The sequence below is a fragment of the Stenella coeruleoalba genome, assembly GCF_951394435.1.
Source record: "Stenella coeruleoalba genome assembly, chromosome: 12".
NCBI classification, from domain to species: domain Eukaryota; kingdom Metazoa; phylum Chordata; class Mammalia; order Artiodactyla; family Delphinidae; genus Stenella; species Stenella coeruleoalba.
Window position 1 is genome coordinate 42,359,783 of NC_137158.1, and position 26,629 is coordinate 42,386,411.

The window sequence follows — 26,629 nt, forward strand, 5'->3', positions numbered from 1 at the left end:
CCTTTTTGAATAGGGAGACAACGCTTCTGGCTATTGTGTAAACCGGTCGAGAACTGCGTTCATTCGCACATAAGCTAAAGCGAGAGCAGCATTAAAGCGCCTTCTAATCCGACCCCTGGCAACATGTGCGTCACGGACCAATGTTGAGTTTTAATGCCTGGCTTCGTTCGCCTTGGGGAAGCTTACTTGAGAGAATGGCCGAGTACCTCGACAATCGCGACGAAGTGCACAGGATCAAAACCCCCACGCCAGCCCAGCAGTGGCCACCGCCCCCGCCGAACCCCGCCAACCCTCCAGAGGATCCACCCATGTTCCCCGATAACCAGTTGTTTTACGCAGCGCTACACAGCCTTTCCTCACTCCGTCCCCGCTCTCCCACCCACTCCGCATTCGACCCCAGGTTTGTAGTCCCCAGCCGAACAACAGACCGCCGTCTCCCGCCCAGCTGCCAGCCCGAACCCGCACCGCAGCGAGGGAGCCAGCTCCCCGCGCTCCTCGCAGGCGGGCGGCCAGCCAGCCGCAACTGGGTGGTTGGTGATTGACAGGAGGCTGGAGCAATGAGCCGCAGGGGCGGGACGCTGCGTCACTTCCTGGCTTTTCGGGTAGACGGGGTATATAATTTCGGTGCTCACGCAGCGGCCTCGCTCCCACAGTATGGCCGGCGACATTAGCTAGCGCTCGCTCTACTCTCTCTAACGGGGAAACAGCGGACTACAAGAGACTGAGCTGTATCTGCCTCTATTTCCAACAGACTCACGTTCAACTTTCGCTCACACACACACACAAAAAAAGCCGGGAAAATTTTATTAACCCTTTTTTTAAAAAAGTTAATATAAAATTATAGCAAAAAAGGAACCTGAACTTTAGTAACACAGCTGGAACAATCCGCAGCGGCGGCGGCAGCGGCGGGAGAAGAGATTTAATTTAGTTGATTTTCTGTGGTTGTTGGTTGTTCGCTAGTCTCACGGTGATGGAAGCTGCACATTTTTTCGAAGGGACCGAGAAGCTGCTGGAGGTTTGGTTCTCCAGGCAGCAACCCGACGCAAACCAAGGATCGGGGGATCTTCGCACCATCCCAAGGTGGGTGCTCGGGGCTCTCGCCCACAGTCGGGTCTGGGGGCTGTCGCCGCCTGGGAGGCACCAGCCCCAGGCTGGGGGGCGGGGGCTGGCTTCCCGCAGCCTTCAGGTGAGGGCAGATTCGCGGGCGGGGGTCGTTTGGGCGGGCGGGGGTCGTTTGGGCGGCCGTGGAGGGCGGCCCCGGCGCTATCGGGAGAGGCCAGGTCCACGCGCGGCCCGAGCCGGCTTCTCCCGCCACCGTTGCAGGGCCGGGCGCTGCCCGGGGGGAGGGGAGAAGGCCGGCGCCGCCGCGTGCTCAGGTAACGTCCCCCGCGCGGCGTGCGGTGCAGCGGGCGGCGACGCTCGGGGTGGTTTGGCGGCCCTCGCCTCCCAAACTTACCTCCTCCTCCACGGGAGTTGGCGGTTCGGGGCCCTGGGTGAGGTGCCCGGGGGTGGGGGCCGCGCGGGCTCCCTCCCAGCAGGTGTGGCTCGGCGGGCTTAGTCAGGCGCTAATTCGGGCGTGTCTGCCTCGGGAATGGAGGAGGGAGGGAGCGGGACAGGAGTCCGACTCGTTCTCTCCGCGTGCTGCGGGAGGAGGGGGCCCACCCGGGGCCGGGCCGAGGGGCTGACGAGCAGGCCTCCCGCCCGCGGTCGGCGCTGGCAGCATGTGGCGCCCGGGCGGCGGGGATTGGGCGGGAGCAGCTGTGTCGCAGTGGCTGGGCCCCACCGCCGCCCTAACGTGCTCTGCACCAAAGCCTTTTCGGGGCGGCCCAGGGAGCCCACCGAGGCTCGCTCCCGACTCTCTTGACCTTGGGTTGTGTAACCTGTTACCGAGTCGGCGGGGTCCGGGCGAGGTGCGGGGTAGAGTGACGCTTGCCTATATTCACGGGCTAGAGGCCCGTCCGAGCTCGGACATAATACCTTTAATGCCTAATCCAGCAAAGGAATCTGGGGCCCCAGCCTCCCACCCCGGGCAGTCACGCGAGAGAGCTGGGCGATCGCGCAGAAAAGGAGAGGTCTTGTAGTGGCCTTGATCCAATCGCAGACGAGGGCGCAGGCGACCCCTGGGGTGGCTGGGCCGGCTCCCCCCGGCTGGGCTCGCTAAGCACCCCTTGGCTTTCTAGGCTTCTCCGCGCACAAGTGCAGCTAGCTAGAGTGGCCGTGCGGCGGCGGCGGAGCCGGCGCGGCCGCTTCATTGAGAGGCGACGACCAATGAGCTCGTTGGCCCGACCGGGAGCCTGGCCCCGGGGTGTGGGCCAATGGGCGTTTCAGGAATGTTGGCTGCGCTCGCCGCCTTCTCTGACAAAAAGCAACTGGAGAAGGGAATCCAGGCGGACACGTGCTGCCGGGACTTTAAGGCGATCTATGTTGAAGGAATCTCCTGTAGAAGAGCATCGCGTTAGCTAAAGTGTGACCGGTTTCATTTTTCAAGCTTTGTGCGACACTTAAAAATGTCTTAATATATCCCTTTACTCTAAGCACTTTATGTTTATAGGAAGCAGTTACTTACAAAATATGGGGAAGCTTAGTATTTCCTCCATTTCACAGATGGGGAAGCTCCCTGGTGTTGTTAATGCGCCTTTGGTAAAACGATTGTGATGGGATTATCTAGAAAATGTTGTCAGGAAGAACTAATGAGTAAGAACAGTCTTATAAAATGAATAACAAAATTTTCTGCTCTGGCTCTTTAAATGGGTTGAAGCTTTATTTGTAAGCACGCGTTCTTAATAAAGGGAAGGGAGTGTTTCCTCCCCGAGTTCTTGGGCAAAAATGCCAGAATTTAAGCTTGGGCTTTTTTGGTTAAGAGTTCCCTGAATCAAGGAGGAGAAAGGCTTATAAATGGGCAACTTGCTTTCTTTAAATGTTTGAGAACCGCTTTTGTACTTTAATCAGCTGAAATTGTTTTACTGCTTCAGTGTGGATCTTAAAATGATGGCAAAAGTTATACCTTCAAGGACAGGATGTTCAGTTTTGTTGAATTCGTGATTTAGTGCCATACGTTTTGTAGACACTTAAAATTTGTTACGTCACTGTTGTGAGAGTTTAGCACATTTCAGCTGTTGAAACATCTATTGGATTTAACAGAGATGTCCGTTGGTAACCTTCGAGGAACATTTTTCAGTGACCTCTCAGGCAGAGATCAACTGGTTAGGTTATTTATTCAGAAGTTTAAAAAAAAGTACCTGAAAAACAATACATGCTTGATACATCACCTAAAACCAATGGCCTGGCCAGAGAAAATCACTGGCTTCTGGTCTCCGAGGAGGTGGGGTGCAGGCCCCAGAGACCACAGAGGAGTTATCAGTCATCCAGAAGAGTAATGCATAATGAGATGGTTCGTGGATGACCTATGGCATGTCTAGATTTGAATTCAAATATCATCTAATAGCTAGCTGTTCGATATTTCCATGTCTCTAAAATGGAGAAAATAATGGTACCTACCTCATAGGGTAATTGTGAGGATTAAGTGGGTTAATACATATATAGTACTTAAAAACTGACTGACAAATTGTAACCATAAGTGTTAACATCTTTATATTTGATTCTTTGCCCTTAAGGACAGAATCTTTTTTTCTTTTCCTTTCTTTAAGCAAACCAGGCTGGAGGAGAAAGTATATCAGATACTTAACATTAAAGGGTGCTCTACCAAGTTCATGTATTTTTATTCAAGTAGAGGAGATATGGTGAGTTTTGGGTTGCTTAATGCAGTTAAACCTTAATTCTTCCACAGAATAATCAGTCTTTAGTAGCTTTGTTCTTTTTTTAATGATATAAAAGTTTGGAAGCCAGAAAATCCTTCCTTGTCCTTAACCTCACATCTCCAACCTCAGTAATACTGCCAAAATGCAAATAGACAAAAGTCATAGTCAAAAGACATTAACAGACTGGAATAAAGTTAACAACTTAACTACACTGTTTATAAAACATAAAACTTAAGGTTATGGAAAGGGTTAAGAGGTCCTAAGAGGGCATCACTATCGATTAAAAGATAACAAGGATATTATGGGGAAATTCCTAGAAAAATACTTTTCCACACTGATGCAAGAAGAAACAGAAAATCTTAATAGTCCTATTACCATTGCATGAATTGAATTAATCAGTAATCATCCCATGAATATAAATCTAGGCCCAGATGGTTATACTGGAGTGTTCTAACATTCAAGGAAGAAATAATTCCAATCTTCTTCATACATTCTAATAGTTAACAGAAAGGGAATACACATCACAGTTCCTTTTGTGGTTTGTATAATTTTGATATCAGACCCCTGACAAGCTGTGAAGGAATCAGAATTTTCATGCACTGCAGATGGGAATGGAAAACAGTATATCCACTTTGGAAAATGGTTTGGCAGTTTCTTAATAAGTTAATACATCTGTCATATGATCCAACCAGTCTAGTCCACTCATGTATCTGTCCAAGTGAACCGGAAATGTGTCCATACAAAGACTTTTACATGAATGTATTCATAACAGCTTTATTTTCCAATAGCCCCCAAACTGGAAACAGGTCTCTATTAACAAGCAAATAGATAAACAAATTATGATTATTCATACGATAGAATACTACTCAGTAATAAAAAAAAGAGATGAACTGTTATTGATACATGCAACAAATAATTGTGCTGGAGAAAAAATAATAAGCCTCACAAGAAGTACTATACTGTAAGATTTCATGTCTATAAAACCAGAAAATTCTAAGAATCTGACATGCAGATCAGTGGTTGCCTGAGGATGGAGTTAAGGGGGAAGGGTGGATTACGGAGAGGCATGAGGGACCTTTTAGGGGTGATGCATGTGGTCAGTGTTTTGTGATAGTTTCCAGGTATACATGTATGTCAAGAATCTTGTAGATTTAATGTAAATGAAAAGATTCAAATGAATTTGAAGTTTAGAGTACTATATGTCCCCAAATTCTTTGTACAGTAACAACGATGAATATGAATTTGGAGAATTTGAAAAGCTGCTGAAATAGTTTTATAGAAAAGATTCTGCTATCATCAGGTATAAGGATCCAAAAAAATACTTAGTTGGAAGCAGTGTGGGGTTTGAAGAATTTGTGACATGAAAATTATTCCACAGACCAACCAAGAGAAAAAAAACCGTAGGGCCATTTTGAAGGAAGTATTCCAGCAGAGCTGGAGAAAGTGGTAATCTGCCAAAATAAAACAATATGATTTGAAAAATCTGACTAATAGTAAAACAGCATATCTTCTGAATACAGATATTTTGGGTTCTTTGAGCTTTTTGTTGAAGCATAACACAAAAGTTAAGAGAATCATGGGCTTCTCTGGTGGTCCAGTGGGTAAGAGTCCATGCTCCCAATGCAGAGGGCCCAAGTTCAGTCCCTGGTTGGGGAACTGCAGCGAAAAGACCCCGCATGAAGTTGCCAAGTGCCGCAACTGAGACCCGGCACAGCCTAAATAAATACTCATAAGTACATCTCTGATTTTCACAAATTGATCACATTCATGTAACCAGCGCTCAAATCTGAGGAATGTAACTAGCCAGAAATCCCCCGTACCTCCTTCCAATTATAACCTATTCCCCTCTCCACCTAAGGGAACCACTATCCTGATTTCTAACATACCATAGATTAGTTTTCCCCATTTTATATATAACATGGAGTCATTTAGTATGCATTATGCCTCCTTTGGTCAGCATTATGTTTGAGGTTTTTTAGTTCATTCTCAATGTTGTATTTTGTGTCCATATGCCACAGTTTATCAAATCTATTGTTAACATGGGTATTTGAGTGATTTCCAGTTTGCTAATACAAATATATGGCTATGAACACTAGTGTGTCTTTTAGTAAGCAATATGTATGCTTTCCTGTTAAATATACACATACCTAGGAATGGAATTGCTAAGTCATAGGGTGTGCATATAGTCAGCATAAGGGTGCTGGTTGCTCCATATCTTCATCCAACACTTGTATTGTTTTTTTAATTTTAGTTATTATTGTGGGTATATAGTGGTCTACGTATTTCCCTTCAGACTAATGGAGTTGAGCATCCTTTCATATCTTTATTCACCATTTGGCTATCTTTTGTGAAATGCTTGTTCAAGTCAGCCTGTTTTTCTTTTGGGATGATTTTTCAGTTTGCAGGAGTTCTTTATATATTATGGATGAATTATCCGTCCAGTATGTGTATTACAGATATTTTATACACTCTGGTTTCCTTTTTCGTTTTATTAATGATAGCTTTAGAAACAAAAGTTCATATTTTTAATGTAGTCCCATTTATCAGTGTTTTCACCTTTAATGGTTAGTGGTTTTGTATCCTATTTAAGATATCTTTGCTCATCCTGAGGTAACGAAGATGTTATTTTTTCCCTCTAAACTTTGTTTTTTACTTTTCATATTTAGATCTGCAGTCCATCTGGAATTGATTTTTTAATATGGTATGAGGGAATAGAAAGCACATGAAGCAAAGTTGGCCCATCTTTCCAAGCTTTAACTCCAAGTCAAGCTGGAACCCACTCTTTCTTTTTTTGTGGGGGGGTGGGTGGCAGCACTGCGCAGCTTGTGGGTTCTTAGTTCCCCAACCAGGGATGGAACCCGTGCCATTGGCAGTGAGAGAGTGTAGTCCTAACCACTGGACTGCCAGGGAGTTAATTCCCTGGAACCCACTTTCTGTTAAACATTTCCCACTCTCCTGTAGGCCATTTAGTAGAATTGCAGCATTTACCTTCAGTGTAATCTGAACAAATGACATAATACTGAGAATCTTTTTTTTTTACTAATTTCTCAAGGGAGACAAAAGGGGCACATTATATAGATTTTGTTTTATTTTTTTAAGAAAGAAAATCTTTTCTGGTATGGCTTGGGTTAAATAATACTGGTTAACAATATGTTGGAGAAAAGCAGTAGTCCAGACATCCAGATGAATAAGGAACAGATGATGTGTTCTAAAACTGACTTATTTCACACAGTAATTAAAGTTGAAATATAAAAAGAGGGAGTAGTATATTAGGTTTAACCTGCAGTTTTCTCTACTGAATTTTTCAGATTTCAAATGATGTTGAATAGAAATAGACCATTTATGTCTATTTCCATAATGTCTTAGAATTGCCCGACTAAAATCCTGGACCAAACAAAAGCCTTTTTATAAGAAATGGCAGCTATGGGGAGGAAGTATGTTAGAAAATAAGAAATTTTGGTGAGGAAAGATAGTTTAATCTGATCTTTCAGGACTCTAAAATTGGCTTTCCTTTTTGCTTTAGAATTCATCTCAGACCTGAGCTATATATATTCTTAGTAATGAGGTAGGTTCACATGGGAAATTGTAGTGGATGGAGGTGAAGAGAATATTTTACTAATTGTGGGAAGGTTAGAGGTGTTAGACGTGTTACTAATTGTGGGAAGGTTAGATGAAAACTACCATCTATAATTTTAATATTGGAAAAGACATTTAGGACTAGTGGCATGTTCTGCTCTTCTTTCTTTCCTTCACTCAAATTTGTAAGCTAAAATAAAATCTTCAGTAAAGGACTGGGGGCAGTTGCAAAAATAGTAAATTACACCTCAGCATTAACTTTCCCAGAACTCATGCCTTACTTGACTAAATGACTGCACCATATTGCAATATCAATAATTTACATTTAAGGAATTTACAACCCCTTGCCAAGAAACCTTTTAGCCTAAACGTTTAGGAGTGAAAAGCTTCTTATTGAGTTAAGCTTCTCATTACACTCCTCACAGCAGTTTCAGAAAAGTTTGAACTGTTATCTTTAAACCACCTTTCTGGGCTTCCCTGGTGGTGCAGTGGTTGAGAGTCCACCTGCCGATGCAGGGGACACGGGTTCGTGCCCGGGTCCGGGAGGATCCCACGTGCCGCAGAGCGGCTGGGCCAGTGAGCCATGGTCGCTGAGCCTGCGCGTCTGGAGCCTGTGCTCCGCAACGGGAGAGGCCACAGCAGTAAGAGGCCCGTGTACCGCAAAAAAAAAAAAAAAGTTAAACCACCTTTCTTTGAGAGGTACACATTGAAAGTAATAATCAAATGAAAGTAGCAGTAATTATACTCATTTAATTTTTAGGTAAAGTTTGAGATGGAGAATTTAGTACTCTGATTATAATTAACAGTGCATTCTGGGTTGATTTCTTTGAACAAAAGATAAAAGCTTATTTCTCTGGATAATCTGAATTAAATTCTGGTCAGTCTAGACGTTGCTAAAGAATAATCTCATGTTCTAGGATAGGTTTGACTCAGACTGCTATTACTAGTACTACTACTTTGGGTATGGTGTTGAGACCTGAATGTAATGTGATAAGGAGAGTCTCTGAAACAGATAGGTCAAGCTAATAGCTAAGGTCACAGTTCAGGGAAGCTTCAAATAGTTCAGTTGGGTGGCTTTTTGGGTAAATTACTTGATAGTCCTGAAACCAGTGATTTTTGCTTAAAGGAAGAAAACCATTAGAGGAATCTAATCACATGGAGCCCTTTTAAGTAAATGTAGGTTTCGAGGCACCATCTGCAGAGTATCTGACCTACAGTATCTATGGGTAGAATCTAAGTGATAAGAGTGAAATGAAACTCTGCTCTAAAGGGTTTCTTCCACCTGCTTGCAGCATTTTGTTCCCTCCATCATTTACTTCTTTTAATTGATGTTTTAAAAAGTCTAACAAAGTGTACAATTAAGCAGTATTCAGTGTGTGTGTTTACATTGTTGTGCAGCAGATCTGTAGAACTTTTCATTTTGCAAAACAAACTACCCATTAAACACTAATTTCCCCTCCCCTCTTCCCCCAGCCCTTAGCAATCACCTTTCTTTATGATTTTGACTACTTTAGATACTTCATATGAATGTATTGATTACCTCATTTAAGTGGAAACCTACAGTATTCATCCTTTTGTGACTGGTGTATTTCACTTAGCATAAAATTCTTAGATTCATCCACGTTGAAGCATGTGATAGGATTTCCTTTAAGACCACATAATCCATTTTATGTATTATACCACATTGTCTTTATCCATTAATCCCTTGATGGACATTTGGGTTGCCTCCTTCTCTTGACAATTGTGAGTAACAGTGAACATGGATGTGCAAATATTTCTTCCAGATCCTGTTTTGTATTATTTGTGTATATACCCAGAAGTAGAATTGCTGGATCATGTGGTAAATTCTATTTTTAAATTTTTGAGGAATGTCCATACTGTTTTCCATAATGGCTGCACCATTTTACATTTTAACCAACAGTGCATAAGTGTTAAAATTTCTCCACATTCTTGCCAACACTTGTTCTTTCATTTTTCCTTTTAAATAGCAGACATCCTAATGGGTGTGAGGTGGTATCAAGAATGTGATTGGCGTTTCTCTTATGAATAGTGGTGTTGAGCATCTTTTTACATGCTTGTGGGCCATTTGTGTATCTTGGAGAATTGTCTATTTAAGTCTTTGCCTACTTTTAAATTGGGTTATTTTTGTTGTTGGAGTTCTTTGTTTATTCTGGATATTAATCTCTTATAAGATATATGATATTTTTCCAATTCTGCTTTTTCACTCTATTGAGTGTTTTCCTATGATACATAAAAGTTAAGTTTTATGTAGCTCCATATGCCTATTTTTGCTTTTGTTGCCTGTGCTTTTTGTGTAACATCCAAGAAAGCTTTGCCAAATCCAATGTCCTAAAGTTTTTCCCTATGTTTTCTTATAGGTGTTTTGTGTCTTAATTTAGGTGTTTAACATTTTTTTATATATATATAATATTTATTTATTTGGCTGCACTGGGTCTTAGTTGCGGCACGGGGGATCTTCATTGCGGTATGTCGGATCTTTAGTTGCAGCAGCATGCGAACTCTTAGTTGTGGCATGTGGGATCTAGTTCCCTGACCTGGGATCGAACCCCCTGCATTGGGAGCGAGGAGTCTTAGCCACTGGACCACCAGGGAAGTCTGTTAATTTAGGTGTTTAAGTCCATTTTGAATTATATGGTGTAAGGTAAGTATCTAATTTCATTCTTTTGTGTGCAGATCCAGTTTTCTCAACACCATTTGCTCAAGAGACTCTTTGCCCAATTAGTCTTGTACTTTTGTTAAAGGTCATTTGACCTGAGGTGTTTACTTCTTAAATTTTTACATTAAAGAGTGTAGCCAGGGAATTCCCTAGCTGTCCAGTGGTTGGGACTAGAAGCTTTCACTGCGGTTGCCCAGTTCAATCCCTGGTCGGGGAACTAAGATCCCACAAGCCATGTGGTATGGCCAAAAAAAAAAAAGAGTACTCAGTTAGCCATTACAAGTGTTATTGAATCAGATGACATAGAAGTCTCTTGTCATTTTAATTGCCTCTCTTACTGTGTTAACACCCCAGTTTGTTCTATTTTTATTAGACCACAGACTCTTTAAGAAAACTTATAAAATATGGCATGCCATTAATGTTTTACTTTTCTGGCATAGTGACTAAGATCATTCAATCCATGTACTGTCATTTGTAAAGAGCATACTATTTGGGATCTTTATCATGATCTGGGTGTGGCTAGGATCCAAAAAAAGCTTTATTTACAAAAGGAGGCTTATTTTCCCCTCAGAAATGTGATATTAATAATTTGCTGAAATTCTCAGCTGTTTGGTTTTCTCCTTCTTCTTTGTGTTCATGTATGGCATTGTATTAACTTCTTCAGTTCTGTATCTCTGTTGCATCTTTCCTGCCCTTTGATTTATTATTTTTTTGAGCCAACAGTGCTCCTAAGATTGTGTTTTTATAATCACTTGGTTGATAGACTGTTCAACTGTGTTTGGCTTAGGGTGTTTTAAAGCAATTCCTTTCATACTGTGACTTTGAAAAATCCTACTTGAAGGTTTCTATTAGGTGAGGAAGGGTTTGGTTGTAGAATTAACACTGATGAATGAGTGCAAGAGCATTCTTGTTCCATCAAGATGGAATAAGCACACTCTATTCTCACTAAATGCAACTAAAAAACCTGGACAGAATGCATGGAGCAGCTATCTGAGAACTCTGAAAAGTAAATGTTAGGTGAATTGGAGAAGGAAGCCAAAACTCAAAATATCACTGAAATAGTCGGGAGTTTGTTTCTTTTTTTCTCTGGTATCTCCTGGGGTGGTCTCAAAAGCTGCCAGAAACCTGGAACTGCACACAAACTGAGCTCTGAGAGAGGTCTTTTTCTGGAATGCAAAGAAGGAAGGGAAGGGGGGCCCCTTTGGGTTAGAGAGAGTGGGGAAAATCCCTTTTTTATTTTCGTATTGCTTTGCTTTTTTTCTGTTCTCTCCTGCCACAGCTCAGGCAGTCCTGTAGCAGACTGCTGCAGAGTGGGGAAACTAAATTGGCTTTCTAGCCAGAGGACCAAGAAGCAGGCCATCTTCACTACCACCCCAGTCTGCCCCCCAACCCCCCCCCCCCCCCCGCCTTGAGCCAGAAGTTGTTGTGGAGATTATGGAGAGAAAGAGGTGAAGAAGGTGATCCCTTAATGATTTATATGAACACTCCTTAGCTGCTCATGTGTGGATCTGACCCTAAACAGTGTATCAAAGGCTTTGAAAACTGACAGATTGGCCACTGGGTGGCACATATGCAGGACAGCTCAGAATTCCATAGCAATGGCTTTCATAACTCTGAAATCGTAACATAACCCATAGAAGTTGGATAAGAACAAGACTGAACTTAACCATTTCAACTGTCTGCTAGCACAATTTTTTTTTTTTTTTTTTTGGCTGCGTTGGGTCCTCGATGTGGTGCGCGGGCTTCTCATTGGTGGCTTCTCTTGTTACAGAGCATGGACTAGGCGCACGGGCTTAAGTGGTTGTGGCTCGCGGGCTCTAGAGCGCAGGCTCAGTAGTTGTGGTTCATGGGCTTAGTTGCTCCATAGCATGTGGGATCTTCCCGGACCAGGGATCAAACCTATGTCCCCTGCATTGGCAGGCGGCTTCTTAACCACTGCATCACCAGGGAAGTCCCCTAACACAGTTCTTTAAAATCAGCATGCCCCATAGGATTTAAAGGAGATGTAAAATCATATAGTGTGAGGTCCAGGATGCGATCATAAATTACTCGACATACAGATAAATGACCAGGAAATTCTTTCAAAGGAAGACAATCAATAGACTCCAGCCTCTAGGTGATGCAGATCAAAATTTAAAAGCATCTATCATAACCATTCTACAAGAAGTAAGGAGAACGCTTAGAAGTCTTAGCAGAGACATAGAAGATGGAACTAAAAAATAACTACTGGAATAAAAAGTTTACTGAATGGGCTTTATTTAGTAGGATGGAGATGACAGAGTGAGTGAACTTGAAAACAGATCAGTAGGAATTGCCCAGTGTGAACAACAGAGAAAATATGGAGACTGAAAATGAACAGATCCTGGTGGGACAAACCAAAAGTTTTAACATTTTGTGTCAGATTCACAGAAAGAGGAGTGTGATGCAGAGAAAATAGTCCATGTCTAGGTTCATTATAATGAATGGGTTCTATAACAGCTAAGATATTGGACAGTGAAATGACTAAGCTTCATTTATGCAGGTTAAGATAGCATTTCAAGTGGAAGATATATGTGTAGCTCATTAACAGAATAATTCTGTTAAATGAATCTTTTATCTTTTCTTTTTAAGAACTCACCCTCTAAATACCTGAATTATTATGGTGACAAATTTAAAAAACTGAATGGGATCATGTAGCAGTTTAGATTTTTTAAATTTAAGGCTCTTTGATTTTTTAGTAAGTTTATAAGATCTAATCAAAATTATTGCCAGGTGCAACAAATATTTTAGGACCTGCTGTGAACTGGGCTAGGCACTGAGGATGGAAACAGTAAATTACACATTCAACCCCTAACTACATGGAATGATTCTGGTGGGATTAACATGAATACGAAAATAGCCACACAACTAAAGCACTTAGGTAAGCCTTCTGAGTTTTAAAACATTTTAATGGCAGACTTGATCTGGTGGGGGTAGTGGGGTGGCTTGAGCTGGAGGAAGGGAGGTGGGGACAGAGGTTCTAGGTAGAGTGAAATCCATTCAGCAGTATCCAGAACAGTCAAAGTTTGCACCTGTTGTCTCAGCATAATTATAAGGATCTAGTTCACTCTCAGGTGGCTTGATTTGGGTGAATTAGTTATCTATATGTCTGTCAATGTACACTTTATTTGCTTTAATTATTCTTCTCATTGTCTTTTGTGTGTGGGTGGCTACGTTGGGTCTTTGTTGCTGCCCGCGGGCTTTCTCTAATTACAACGAGCTGCGGGGCTACTCTTCATTGCAGTGTGCGGGCTTCTCATTGCGGTGGCTTCTCTTGTTGCAGAGCACAGGCTCTAGGCACGAGGGCTTCAGTAGTTGTGGCGCACAGGCTTAGTTGCTCTGCGACATGTGGGATCTTACCAGACCAGGGCTCAAACCCGTGTGCCCTGCGTTGGCAGGCAGATTCTTAACCACTGCGCCACCAGGGAAGTCCCTCGTTGTGTCTTTATCATATAATGTGTCAGATGAGAAGGGGGGATCCCAGGAGATCTGAAGATTAGATAATAGTTTACTCTTTGGAGAGAGTAAAACAGGATCTTTCTGAAGTAAGGGAAGCAGGTACAGTTGAGGGGTAGAGTCACTACACGGAAAACAGAATAAAAAGTTTATACTGAGTGTGAGATCCGTAGCCCTTTATCAGCTCTTTTACCTACCAGAAATCTTAATATGCTCCAGGCAAGACAACCGAATATTTGGGTAATCTGACCTACCCAGGAAAGAACAACAGCAAAAAAACACGGAGTTCCCAAGTGAAACAGCCTAGATAGAGAGAGGTCCACTAAACAAGCATAGAACTTCTGACTAGCTAAGTCTTAGCACCCTATTCTTGGCCAAGAACCACTTAAAAGAAACGTTGAAAGAGGAGACATTTGGGGGAACATCTGAGGATAAATTTGGATAAGTGTGTAGAAAACAGAAGCAAATGAAAAAGCAAGACAGCTTTGAAAAGCAAATGAAAAGCAAGTCCAGGAAAAAAACCTATACAAGCGAGGAAAAGTTCTTGTTATACTATATCTAGCTCAGCCACAGAATACGTTTAAAAGTCTTAACATCCTATAGTTAACACTGCTGTATGATATGTGAGGAAAATGTTAAGAGAATAAACCCTGAGTTCTCATCACACCGAAAAAAATTTTTTTCTTTTAATGCCTTTTTTTTAATTGTATTTATGTGAGGTGATGAAAGCTAACTAAACTTATTGCAGTAGTCATTTTGCAGTATACATAAGTGAAATCACTATGATGATGGGCACCTGAAACGTACACATTGCTGTATGTCAACTATATCTGAATAAAACTGGGGGAGGGTAGTTAACTTTAATCACCGCTTTTCAGTTCTATTCACTATTTATGTTATGTCCCGTGGATAGAAGAGAATATTTGCAGGAGTGCTTAATTCTAGTGGGAAGTCAGTATGTAATGACATTAGCCAGTAGCATTATTGGAAGATCTGAATTAGATCTCTAAAGAGATCCCTGTGCTCCAGAATTTTACTTAAATGCTTCTAATGTTTATAGTGGGTATTTTTATTATTTACCTTCATATTCAGTATTTGAATTCTAGTAGGTAAATTTTGTATGCATTATGTAATTTATTATCAGTCATGTGAGGTAGGTTTTATTAAACCAAGCCCAGGGGTAATTGTAAGAAATGTCACAAAGCAGAAAAGCAATAGCTTCAATAAGAGCCTCATGTTTTCCTTTAGTTCTGGTTATTTCTTTTTGCATGAAGGCATATTCTTTGTGGAATTGAAATACTGTGGGTTCTGGAATGTTGTTTGCACATTTAGTGACCTTTGAATCTTAGAAATATGAAACTGAAAGCTACTACTTCAGTACCTAAGACAATCTATAAATTTGTGTTAACTCAGAACTGGGTCTTAATTGCAACTGTTTTTCCTTCCCTAAACAAATTGAACCATTTTTAAAATTTGAAACAAACTGCAAAAACATGGCCAAGTCTAATACGTATTTTCTTCTTTATATAAACAATCAGTAGCACCTCTTAAAAAGAGTAATTGTTAGCTCTTTTTAAAAGTTGCTTTGTAAAAAAAAAAAAAGTTGCTTGATAAAGTTATGGGCAAATAGGCTTTATAATTAATCATTAGCAAGGCTAAATCATTTAAGTTTTCAGATGGGTCTGAGTAATGTTCAATTTAATCTACCAGTGGGAGGAATTACTACTGTCTTGTGGCTGGTCATCCAATAGCCCATTGGGCCAATAACATTCTCCCCGCCCCGGTACGCGGGCCTCTCACTGCTGTGGCCTCTCCCGTTGCGGAGCACAGGCTCCAGACGCGCAGGCTCAGCGGCCATGGCTCACGGGCCCAGCCGCTCCGCGGCATGTGGGATCTTCCCGGATCGGGGCATGAACCCGTGTCCCCTGCATCGGCAGGTGGACTCTCAACCACTGCGCCACCAGGGAAGCCCCCAATAACATTCTTTTAGAAAAATGATGAAACAGGCACAAAATTCTAGCAGGATTGATTGGTATTATGTTTGCCTTTAATACAAAAGAATAAGCATACCTATTTCTGTGCTGGCTGTGCTGTTGAGGATTTCTCTCACAAGGTCTTAACTGGAAAAGAAAACTTTAATGTGCCATTTTCTTGGGTATACAAGAATGAGTTGCCAAATATTAAGAGGCTTAAAACATATTTCTAGCCTTTAATCTGGTTATTTTAAGCTGTCCTGTGGGAATATTTTATGTTAACTTTCTGTTTATAGTGGGCACACTGAAGAGGAAGCACTACCTTAGGTCTCAATTGGGTAGATTAAGACTAGCCCATGACTTCCTTTTTGCTGTCTACTGCCTTACTGCATTTCAGCCTTGTTGAAATGGGCATTTTGTCATCCCATTAGAGTGTAACAGTATTCCCAAGATCTTATGGGTATGCTTGTACTATTGAATTGTCAGCCAAAGGCATTTTTTGGTTTTTTTTGACAATGCTTCTAGACCTTTAAACAGCACTGGGCATTGTGATTAGCTGCCAATTTGATAGCAGAAAATAGTATCAAAACTGTGTGAGAGTACCAGCTTACTTTTGCTGTCAAACTTAAATCTCTTTGCCAATCTAATTGGTGAAGGAAATGATGCTTTTAAATTGTAATTCATATAGTAAGGTTAAAAATTAGAATTTGAGGGACTTCCCTGGCAGTCCAGTGGTTAAGAATCTGCACTACGAATGCAGGAGGCGCAGGTTTGATCCCTGGTCGGAGAACTAAGATCCCACATGCTGTGTGGTGCATCCCCCCCCCCGCCAAAAAAAATCAGAATTTGATAGGGGAAAAAAGTATCTCATTTTAACTTGTATTTCTTTAATCACTTAGTGAAAGGTAATGTTATCCCTTGGTTTATTGGCCTTTGGTATTTCCTCTGTACATGGCCTATTTACATTATTTTGTCCATTTGTCCACACCCCCCCATTTGTCTTTTTCTTAATAAATTGCAAATACGTAGTATAATTTCCTGGGTTTCGGTTTGCTTTTTTGTTTTTTACATGCTATAGCAAAATGTATCCATCTTATTTGGTGGATATGTCATTTTTTTTTTTTTTTTTTTTTGTACGCGGGCCTCTCACTGTTGGGGCCCCTCCCGTTGCGGAGCACAGGCTTCAGATGCTCAGGCTCAGCGGCCACGGCTCACGGGCCCAGCTGCTCCGCGGCATGTGGGATCTTCCCGGACCGGGGCACGAACCCGTGTCCCCTGCATCGGCAGGCGGACTCTCAACCACTGCGCCACCAGGGAAGCCCCAATATAAATTATTTTGAAACAGAACTAAATGTTGGTATTCATAAGAGAAGCTGGAACAAGAATGTGACAACAAATATAAAATGTGGTCTTAAATCATTGGAAACCTTTGAGACCTTTGTAATTTTTATGAGTGTACTGTTATGAATTAATCATCCTCTTTTTGGTTAAATAATAGATCCGAGTGGGACATACTTTTGAAGGATGTGCAATGTTCAATCATAAGTGTGACAAAAACTGACAAGCAGGAAGCTTATGTACTCAGGTAAGTCCTGTAAAACAAGTGTTGGCTAACCAATTTCAGTCTGAATCATACTTTACATGGAATAGCAAATCATTTTTCTGGATCTTAGTTCTATAATTGTTTTCATCTTATTTTTTAAAATATGATGTAAAATAAAATGTTTACTTCTGATGTCCCTAGGCAGTAGGTTTTTGAAGTCCTACCTAATAGCTCTTCAAGATGGTTGCCATCTTTACTACCTCCTTGCGGTTAGCAGGAAATGTCTGTGAAGGAGGGGAGGGTAGAATGGCACTGTTCCTTTGCCCACAGTCCCTGATACAGGTCTTCCTTTTTAGTATATGCCTCTCTCTCTCAACTTCAGGCAAAGTGAAAATTAGCTTCATCATACAAATAGGATTGCTGTATGTAAGAGAAGAAAGCCATGCAACCTTTTTATAGGTATAAAGATACTATATTGAATTCTTATAATAATATTGTAACGGGCCTTGGGGCTATTGTATTGAACATGGTGCCTGCTTTTTATGAAGCTTGTGCTTGGCATGTACAGATGTTTATCAAATGATTATTATGTGCCAGGCCCTAGGGATATAATGGTGAGTAAAAACAAACATTCCTTTCCTCATAGAGCTTATTATCTAATGAAAAGTAATGAGATGGTTACAGAAATACATGAGAGTGGGCAGTTCAAAATGAGGTAAAGTATGAATTTAGTGTCCTAGGTTAGGTTAGGTTAGGTGAGGAGGAAAGTTGACTACTAAAAGAGAGTTTGTGTAATGAGCTAATATGCTTTATACCTAATTTAAGTTCTGTTTCTGTGGGGTCCTATAACCTTACACTGATTTTTATATAATAGAAGAGGAAGAATACTATAGTACATTATTTGCCTCCTTGAGATCTTAACATTTAAAATTATTAGCCAAAAATTTACATTGTAAATGGCAGTGCAATAATAGATTAAGCATCTCAGTAGTACATAAACATTGTTATAATATTGTGACTTTTTTTTAAACTGCAGTGAGAGTAGCATGTTTGTCTCCAAGAGACGTTTCATTTTGAAGACATGTGGTACCACCCTCTTGCTGAAAGCACTGGTTCCCCTGTTGAAACTTGCTAGGGATTACAGTGGGTTTGACTCAATTCAAGTAAGTAATCAAAAATCATTTATCCTTTTGCGGGGTGGGGCGTAAATGTTAGGGTTTGGTGATGTGCCTGGTAAATAAATTTGTATACTTGTTCAGTTTTAATGGGTAAGGACGTTCACAACATGGGGAGAAAGAGTGCCTGTTGCTCATTAATAGCAAAAAATATGGAGGAACCAGAGAATGGGTTGGGATAAAACTCAAATGGGAGAAAAGAAAACCAGACACTTTCAGTAGTTAATTCCTTAATATTATTACTATGAATGGTAGAGAAACTAAGAAAAAAGCAAGAAAAATCATCCAGTCTTCATAATAAAGAATTGATTATGTTAAAGAGCAATAGTCAGTTAATTCTTGAATGCTATCAGAATTTATACTTAGGGTATAATTGTTCTGATAAGCAAATGTTGAATTTTAATAATTAACTATGGCAAGGATAGCTGTCATTAGGACCTAAAACAGTTTTTGTTAATTATTGACCCTTTTAAGAAAATCTAAATTTAGCAATATGTTCTTAATTTTTGGATCAGTGACTCTTTTGAAACTAAATATACACATGTTCTGCCACAAAATTTTTGCTTACATGCCTGTTATAAAGCTCAGATTAGGGACTCTGGTGGCACAGTGGTTAAGAATCCACCTGCCAATGCAGGGGACACAGGTTCAAGCCCTGGTCCAGGAGGACCCCACATGCCACGAGCAACTAAGCCCGTGTGCCACAACTACTGGGCCTGCACTCTAGAGCCTGTGAGCCACAACTAGTGAGCCCACGTGCTGCAACTGCTGAAGCCCGAGTGCCTAGAGCCTGTGCTCCGCAATAAGAAAAGCCACCGCAATGAGAAGACCGCGCACCACAATGAAGAGGAGCCCCCACTTGCTGCAACTAGAGAAAGCCCGCACGCAGCCAAAATTAAATTTAAAAAAAAAAAACAAAAAAGAAACGTATTAGAAACTCCTGCTCTAGGGCTCCCCTGGTGGCACAGTGGTTAAGAATCCGCCTGCCAATGCAGGGGACACAGGTTCGACCCCTGGTCCAGGAGGATCCCACATGCCGTGGAACACCTACGTGCGCCACAACTACTGAGCCTGCGCTCTAGAGCCCATGCTCTGCAACAAGAGAAGCCACCGCAATGAGAAGCCTGCGCACTGCAATGAAGAGTAGCCCCTGCTTGCCACAACTAGAGAAAGCCCATGCACAGCAACGAAGACCCAACACAGCCAAAAAACTAAATAAAACAAAATAAATTAATTTAAAAAGAAAGAAAAACTCCTGCTCTAGGGAATTCCCTGGCCATCAAGTGGATAGGACTCCGTGCTCACACTGTCAAGGTTCCAGGTTCAATTCCCTGGTTGGGGAACTAAGATCCCACATGCCACGTGATATGGCACAGAAAAAAACAAAGAAAGAAAAAGAAACTTCTGCTCTAGAAATAAATATTGTACCTTGTCTCTACAGTTGTTATGACCCATCATTAGTAGTTGGGCATTTTTTAGTTTCTAGAAATTCAGTGACACAATCTACATGGTTAATGTTCTATTTAGACTCTCTTCACAGCTGAAAAACAAAGTTGCTCTGTATAACACTAACCCATGGGTATTGGTCTGAAACCTTGCTCTTTGACACAGTGGCCTTTGCTTTTGTTTGTCGGCCAGCAAAGTACTTATACATCTATTAAGCATATTAAAGGAAAAACACTATGTTAGGTGTCATTGGGGAAAATATTTGTGGATATAGTTTTGATTTTGATATGTATATGTAGAAAATAGTTGATTGGTTTAGGAAAGGTGATAGAATTCAGTGTATGAAGTTATCTGTCTGTCTTTTTATAGAGCTTCTTTTATTCTCGTAAGAATTTCATGAAGCCGTCTCACCAAGGGTACCCACACCGGAATTTCCAGGAAGAAATAGAGTTTCTGAATGCAATTTTCCCAAGTAAGTTTTAATAGAATTGAATCCTGCTTTCTTAAAGTTAGAAGATATATTCTCTCGAATGTGTGTGTGTGTGCGCGCGCGCCTATGTGTCAAATGCAGCACATTATATAGTTAAGATAAATATATCAGTGTAGCTGATTACAATTTTTGGAGTATGTTGTGTAAGTTGAAATGATGGGGGGAAAATCAAGGAATTGATCGCCTGCCAGAGGGAGAGCTCATCTTCATCTAGCCAGTTGCCCTCATTTATATCTAACTTAGTGGTTATGAAGGCTGTAATCCCTTCATCCAGAAAAATGCCCAGTCACTTCATAAACCCAGGCTAAGGCACTGGTCCATGTTAAGAAACTCTGTCGTGCATTCTATATAGGAATTGTCCTAGCTTAAAAATGGTCAACTTAGTGAGAGCATAGTGTCACTTCAAGTAAATTGGCAAGATTTTTTCCATCCATTTGCTAAGCTTTTATTTATAGACCTTCCTTTTTGAGCTTCAAGGACAGGGAAGTAAAGTTTATCTAATCTAACACCCTCATATCCTAAAGGAGGCTGAAAACCTGGATGATTTTAGTAACATGGCACAAAGTTGTCCACAGGGATGATTTAAAAAGAAAATCAGATTTCTATCCTACTGTTCTTACCTCATCTACTAATATGAAATTGTACTAGTTATATAAATAAGAGTGCTGAGTATAATTTAGTTTAAATATCTACCAACTATTAATTTACTGTGTTTAATGAGGCTTTGAAACACTATGGACAGGAGGACGTATTACATAAAATAACTTTTTACTTGAGAGAGTAGATAAATGGGTGACCAAATTCCATTTCCTAATGGAGTTTTAGGGGAGAGTAAACCATAGTTTTCTTAGCACCATTTAGACTGACTCACTAGCTGAAGTGCATCTCTAAGTGACAGCCAGTAAAGTTTTTTCTTAAAAGGTGAGGGGGATCCTGCCTACTTGCTATCGAATGGATCTGTTAAATTTATTTTATGTTCTCCTTCAACAGATGGAGCAGCATATTGTATGGGACGCATGAATTCTGATTGTTGGTATGTTGGACCCAATTTGATGGAAGTTTTGTTCTACATAAGATTTACTTTGAACTTGGAGTTGTCATTTTTAGAAACTATTTTGTACTTTTACATAGGTACTTGTATACTTTGGATTTCCCAGAGAGTCGGGTAATCAATCAGCCAGATCAAACCCTGGAAATTCTGATGAGTGAGCTTGACCCAGCAGTTATGGACCAGTTCTACATGAAAGATGGTGTTACTGCAAAGGATGTCACTCGTGTAAGCATTTTCAATAATAATTCTGTATTCTGCTTGGTGACTAAATATTTTAACTCATTCTCCATTTATTTTTCAGATTTGTTTTTAATTCAGTTTTTGGGCTTTTTTCCAGGAGAGTGGAATTCGTGACCTGATACCAGGTTCTGTCATTGATGCCACACTGTTCAATCCTTGTGGGTATTCAATGAATGGAATGAAATCGGATGTAAGTAAGAATATCTTGCTTAATAATTGAAATATTTAAGTGTGCCCTTTCCATTATTAACACAAAACTATTTCTCAAAGGGAACTTATTGGACTATTCACATCACTCCAGAACCAGAATTTTCTTATGTTAGCTTTGAAACAAACTTAAGTCAGACCTCCTATGATGACCTGATCAGGAAAGTTGTGGAAGTCTTCAAGCCAGGAAAATTTGTGACCACCCTGTTTGTAAATCAGGTAAAGTATTTTATTATCGACAATAAAATCTTACAGAAAATAAAGATAGTGAAGCATGTCATAAAATGTATTCTGAGATGGCACATAATCATTCAGCTATTCAGAGGTACTACTAATTGAGGTGTTTGGTAGATGAGAAGCTTTATGTGTTTCATTAGACTTCTGTTGGTCCTTGTTTTTATATCTAACCCAGTTCATGGGCTCCTCTTGTCCTATTTTCCCTGTTGATAGACCTTGGGGTGGGGGGTGCCAGGGGACATAAGGTGCCCCACTTCATCCCACCCCTAAGAAGTCAGCTAAAATATTTCAGTGCCACAGTTTGACTAAAATAATAGTCTTAAATATTTATTGCATGACTGCTTTGTTGGAAAAAACTTCTGCAGGTTGGAAGCACTCATGGTTAATTTAATTTTTTTCCCCAGAGTTCTAAATGTCGCACAGTGCTTTCTTCACCCCAGAAGATTGAAGGTTTTAAACGTCTTGATTGCCAGAGCGCTATGTTCAATGATTACAATTTTGTTTTTACCAGTTTTGCTAAGAAGCAGCAACAACAGCAGAGTTGATTAAGAAAAATGAAGAAGAAACGCAAAAAGAGAACACACATAGAAGAAGGTGGTGGCTGCTTTTTAGATATTGATACCAAGGGCCATGCTTTCCATAACCACCACCTTGTAGTTGCAGAAAGCCCTAGATGTAATGATAGTGTAATCATTTTGAATTGTATGCATTATTATATCAAGGAGTTAGATATCTTGCATGAATGCTCTCTTCTGTGTTTAGGTATCCTATGCCACTCTTGCTGTGAAATTGAAGTGCATGTAGAAAAAACCTTTTACTATATGAAACTTTACAACACTTGTGAAAACAACTCAATTTGGTTTATGCACAGTGTAGTATTTCTCCAGGTATCATCCAAAATTCCCCACAGACAAGGCTTTCGTCCTCATTAGGTGTTGGCCTCAGCCTAGCCATCTGGGACTGTTCTATTAAATTGCTACCAGGATTTTGCATCCAGTTACCTCCACTTTCTAGAACATATTCTCTACTAATGTTATTGAAACGAATTTCTACTTCATACAGATGTTTTTGCAGCACCAATCAAAGTTCTTCTTCCACGAGTCGAGTCCTCTACGAAAATGACTGCAGTTATCCATTTTGTGTATTACTATCTCACTGCTTCCTATACTTGTGTGACTTTGATTCATTCCTCACCATGGTGTCTCCCTCCCAACCACACCCCCTCCATAAAGCAATACACTGTTACACTGTGGGTTTACACTAACCTTATACCCCAGAGGGGGAACGGGGTTGGGGGTGGACCCTGGGCTTAATTTTCTTTTAAGGTCAAGGGAGTTTGGCATTTTTCGTTACCATGAGCTCTTTTGGAATAAGCTGGTGTTGATTAGTGAAGAAGGTGTAGATTGATACTAGGGAATATTGGCAGAACTGTATGCCATACTGTGCCCCCCATTAAATGAGATTAGCTTCTCATGGGTACCATGTCTTTTATTAACTTGCTAAGTAGTAGTATAGGAAAATTATCACTAAATTTGTTAGCAAGGAGATTTAAGATAAAGGTTGTGTTGGATTCAACAAGTTGAGTCAGCTCAGATGATTCACCTCAACTTTTACTTTCATAGCCATTTCCACTAATTTCTATTAATGATATGCCATAAACTTTCGTTCAAAGCAGAATCGATGTCTTTGCCATCTTTGTGACTTAAAAAGTTCTGTGACTTTGTGATGCATGTGATAGTGTTCTGACGCTTCCTCTTACTGGTATTTCTTTCTCCATGGAGTAACATCAAGTGATGAATGAGAACTGTTCAGGTTATTCAGACATACTACACAGTGAAGCAGAGTGCTATCCATAAAACATAACATATAAAATTCCAAAATGGTCAATTGGAAATGACTAGAAATACAGGCTTAAAAGAGTTGGCATCTTTTAGCTGTATTTGCTAATACGGACATTTATTTAAGCAGCTGAGAAAAGAGCAAAGTTGACTCAATTTTGTATTTCTTCTTGTCCTCAAACAATTTTTGATTCATTCTGGATTGATGCAGTGATGTTTTTGTTCCTTCCGTACTTATAAATGAAACACTTTTTTTTTAGTGTTTCTAAACATAAATTCTACTTGGTTTGAAATCAAGTGGTTGGAACACTTTTGACTTTTAAACATGTTGATTCAGAGCTTCATTGAAGAAGCTTTCAATCAATGGATCAGTCCGATTCTGTAATTAGTGCACAGTACCTAATGTTTTGGTGCTATTATGAGGACCAATGCTCAAAGTGGATTTTGTTCTTGAACAGTGTCCCAGTAGATTTGATGAACACTTATTGGCTTGAGGTCTGATCCCTGCCCCAGCCCAATAGATTTAAGATTTCTATTTAATGTTGAAAAACTGCACAAATTTGTATGGAACAAAGCCTAGAAAAATAAAAACTATAGATTGAATAGTAATCTAAATTAATCCTAGTGTGTATGATAGAGGAGGGAAAATTTTGGTGCCATAATTTCTCTCTTCATGGTGTTGGACTTAAATCAGTTGAAATGTATTTCTGTACCACAATTTAAGCTTCAATAAAGGTTTGCTTAATTCATTGTCTAGTGACATTCAGAAAGTTTTCTGTTGATGTATTTTTTTAAATAGTATACATGACCAAATACTAGACATCTAAAGTTTTTATAATTAATTGAGTAAATCAATATTTAATGATCATTTTTTAAGATTTATGGGAGTTGTCATGAAGATAAGATCTCTAAGCTCCTGGGAGAACAGATTTAAACATTTTTTTGTTAGTGGCTTCATACCTGAAGCTCAAAGGAAATCATCCGGGCTATATACCAAGATATCAAAGAGTAGAAAGGGTGTAAGTAGTAAGAATAAGAATGCTAGAGTTTGGAGCTAGAAAAGTGAAAAGTTTGAAGGTGGAATAATCTAACATTTATTATGAAATAGGCTCTTGATGGTGGGGTGGGGGCAGAGTTTAACTCATGGTTATTTCTATTAACTAGAACAGAGTTATAAGCTTTTGATCATTGTGCCATGCGGGTACATATCTCATCTGAGTTTAAAAGGGTTGATCATAGAAAAGCAGGTTGTTACATATGTGTGCAATACTTACAGCACCAAATTCTTTTACATGAACAGGTAACTGAGTTTGGCAGACACTTGGTGTTAATCAGATTCAGGGACATAATCTGAAAAATATGGTAAATGTGATATCACACTATGAAAGATAAAAGGCTTTTATTGTCCTAGTCAGATAACTCACCATTTCCTGGCTACCCACCTTCAAACTTGACATTCTCATCTACCCTTTTTGTCATAATGGAAGAAGTATTGGTCCTTTGGATTCTATCCACCCATTCCTACTTTCAGAGACTTTATAACTGAGTTCACTGCAAGCATGTCCACTGTTGATCACCATCAGTTTGTTTTACTTTTCTGGTTTCTTCCCACTTATGTTTGCTCCTTAGGGTCTACTTTATTAGTCCTTTACAAGATGATAAGTGTCAATTCTTACCCCAAACTGAACCCTCTTCAGACTACTTCTTGCAATCTAGCATTTTCCTGAGTTGTTGAAACCAGAAACCTAGGATGAAATTGAGGCAGGGTCAGAGAGATCTGTTATGTGACTAAGTTTGGAAGAAAACCATTGGCAGTGTCAAGAGATGTCCAATATGCTGTTGGATATGTGAGCTAGGAGCCCATAAAAATAGGTTGAGATTGGTAATTAAACATCTTAATTGGATGTATATTTAAAAAAAATTGTACCTTGAACCTTCACACCCTAGCTTCGACAGTCCTCAGTTCTGCTTTGGTACATTCATCTGTCCGCTATGCACACCTCTTACTAGGTAAGATTTATTAAAAAATTGAAATACACAAATCTTAACTACAATTTTGAAAATGGATACTTTTAGCCCACAGCCATATCAGGACAAGGGAAGTTTCCCATATACCCCTACCTAAGCAACAAAGCCACTACCCCTACTTTAGTTGGTAGTTTAACTACTATCCATATTTTTTCACCATAGACTAGGGTTTCCCTCCCCGCCCCCAGCTCTGAAACTAAATTGAATCACTTAATGCTTTCATTAGTATAAAGTTTTGAGAGGTTGAACCATGTATTTCTTTTTATTGCTGAGTAGTATTCCATTGTATGAATGTACCACAATTTGTTTAGCTATTCTCCTGTTAATGAACATTTTGTTTCCAATTTTGGGAAAATATGAATAAAGCTGCTATGAACATTTGCATATAAGCATTGTGGCTTCTGAGTATGTAATAGTATCTTGTATTAATCTACATTTCTCTAATGAACATGCTCTGTCAATTAGCCATTTACTATATTCTTTGAATGAAAATAAGTTTTGTATATTTTAAAATTAGGTTGGCTTTTTATTAATGAGATACAGGACTTTTATATATTTTGGATACAATTTTTTGGTCTAGTATTTTGCAGATATCTTCTAGTCTGTCTTCATTTTTCTAAGTGTTTTGATGAGTAGAAGTTCTTAATTTCAAGTCTTAATTTATCAACTTTTTTAATGGATCTTTTCTGTGGATAAATCTGCCTTCCTCCACATTGTGATGGTGTTGTTTTCTTGTAAAAGCTTTATAATTTTTGGCTTTTACATCTATGATCCATCTCAAATTTTTCTAAGTGATACAAGGTAGGGACCGAGGTTCATTTTTATCCATATGATCAGTTAATCCAGCACCATTTGTGCTTTTTCCATTTAATTAATTTGGTGCCTTTTAATAAATTAGGTTGACCATGTAAGTGTA

General features: G+C 40.0%; 1 protein-coding gene across 2 annotated transcripts; it reads left to right on the forward strand.

Annotated features, from left to right (window-relative positions):
• Window positions 1-656: 656 nt before the first annotated feature.
• On the forward strand, window positions 657-26,009 carry AMD1 (adenosylmethionine decarboxylase 1). 2 transcript variants are annotated; one of them, XM_079939646.1, is made up of 9 exons: window positions 657-1,080; window positions 16,957-17,043; window positions 18,038-18,164; window positions 19,992-20,094; window positions 21,103-21,145; window positions 21,244-21,388; window positions 21,501-21,593; window positions 21,674-21,829; window positions 22,252-26,009. In XM_079939646.1, the coding sequence occupies exons 1-9, from the start codon at window positions 971-973 to the stop codon at window positions 22,390-22,392; spliced, it is 1,005 nt and encodes a 334-aa protein (XP_079795772.1). In that variant the 5' UTR covers window positions 657-970; the 3' UTR covers window positions 22,393-26,009. The 2 variants fall into 2 exon arrangements, with proteins under 2 accessions (XP_079795772.1, XP_079795773.1); XM_079939647.1 differs by lacking the exon at window positions 657-1,080 and adding an exon at window positions 12,807-12,910.
• The last annotated feature ends 620 nt before the right edge of the window (window positions 26,010-26,629 follow it).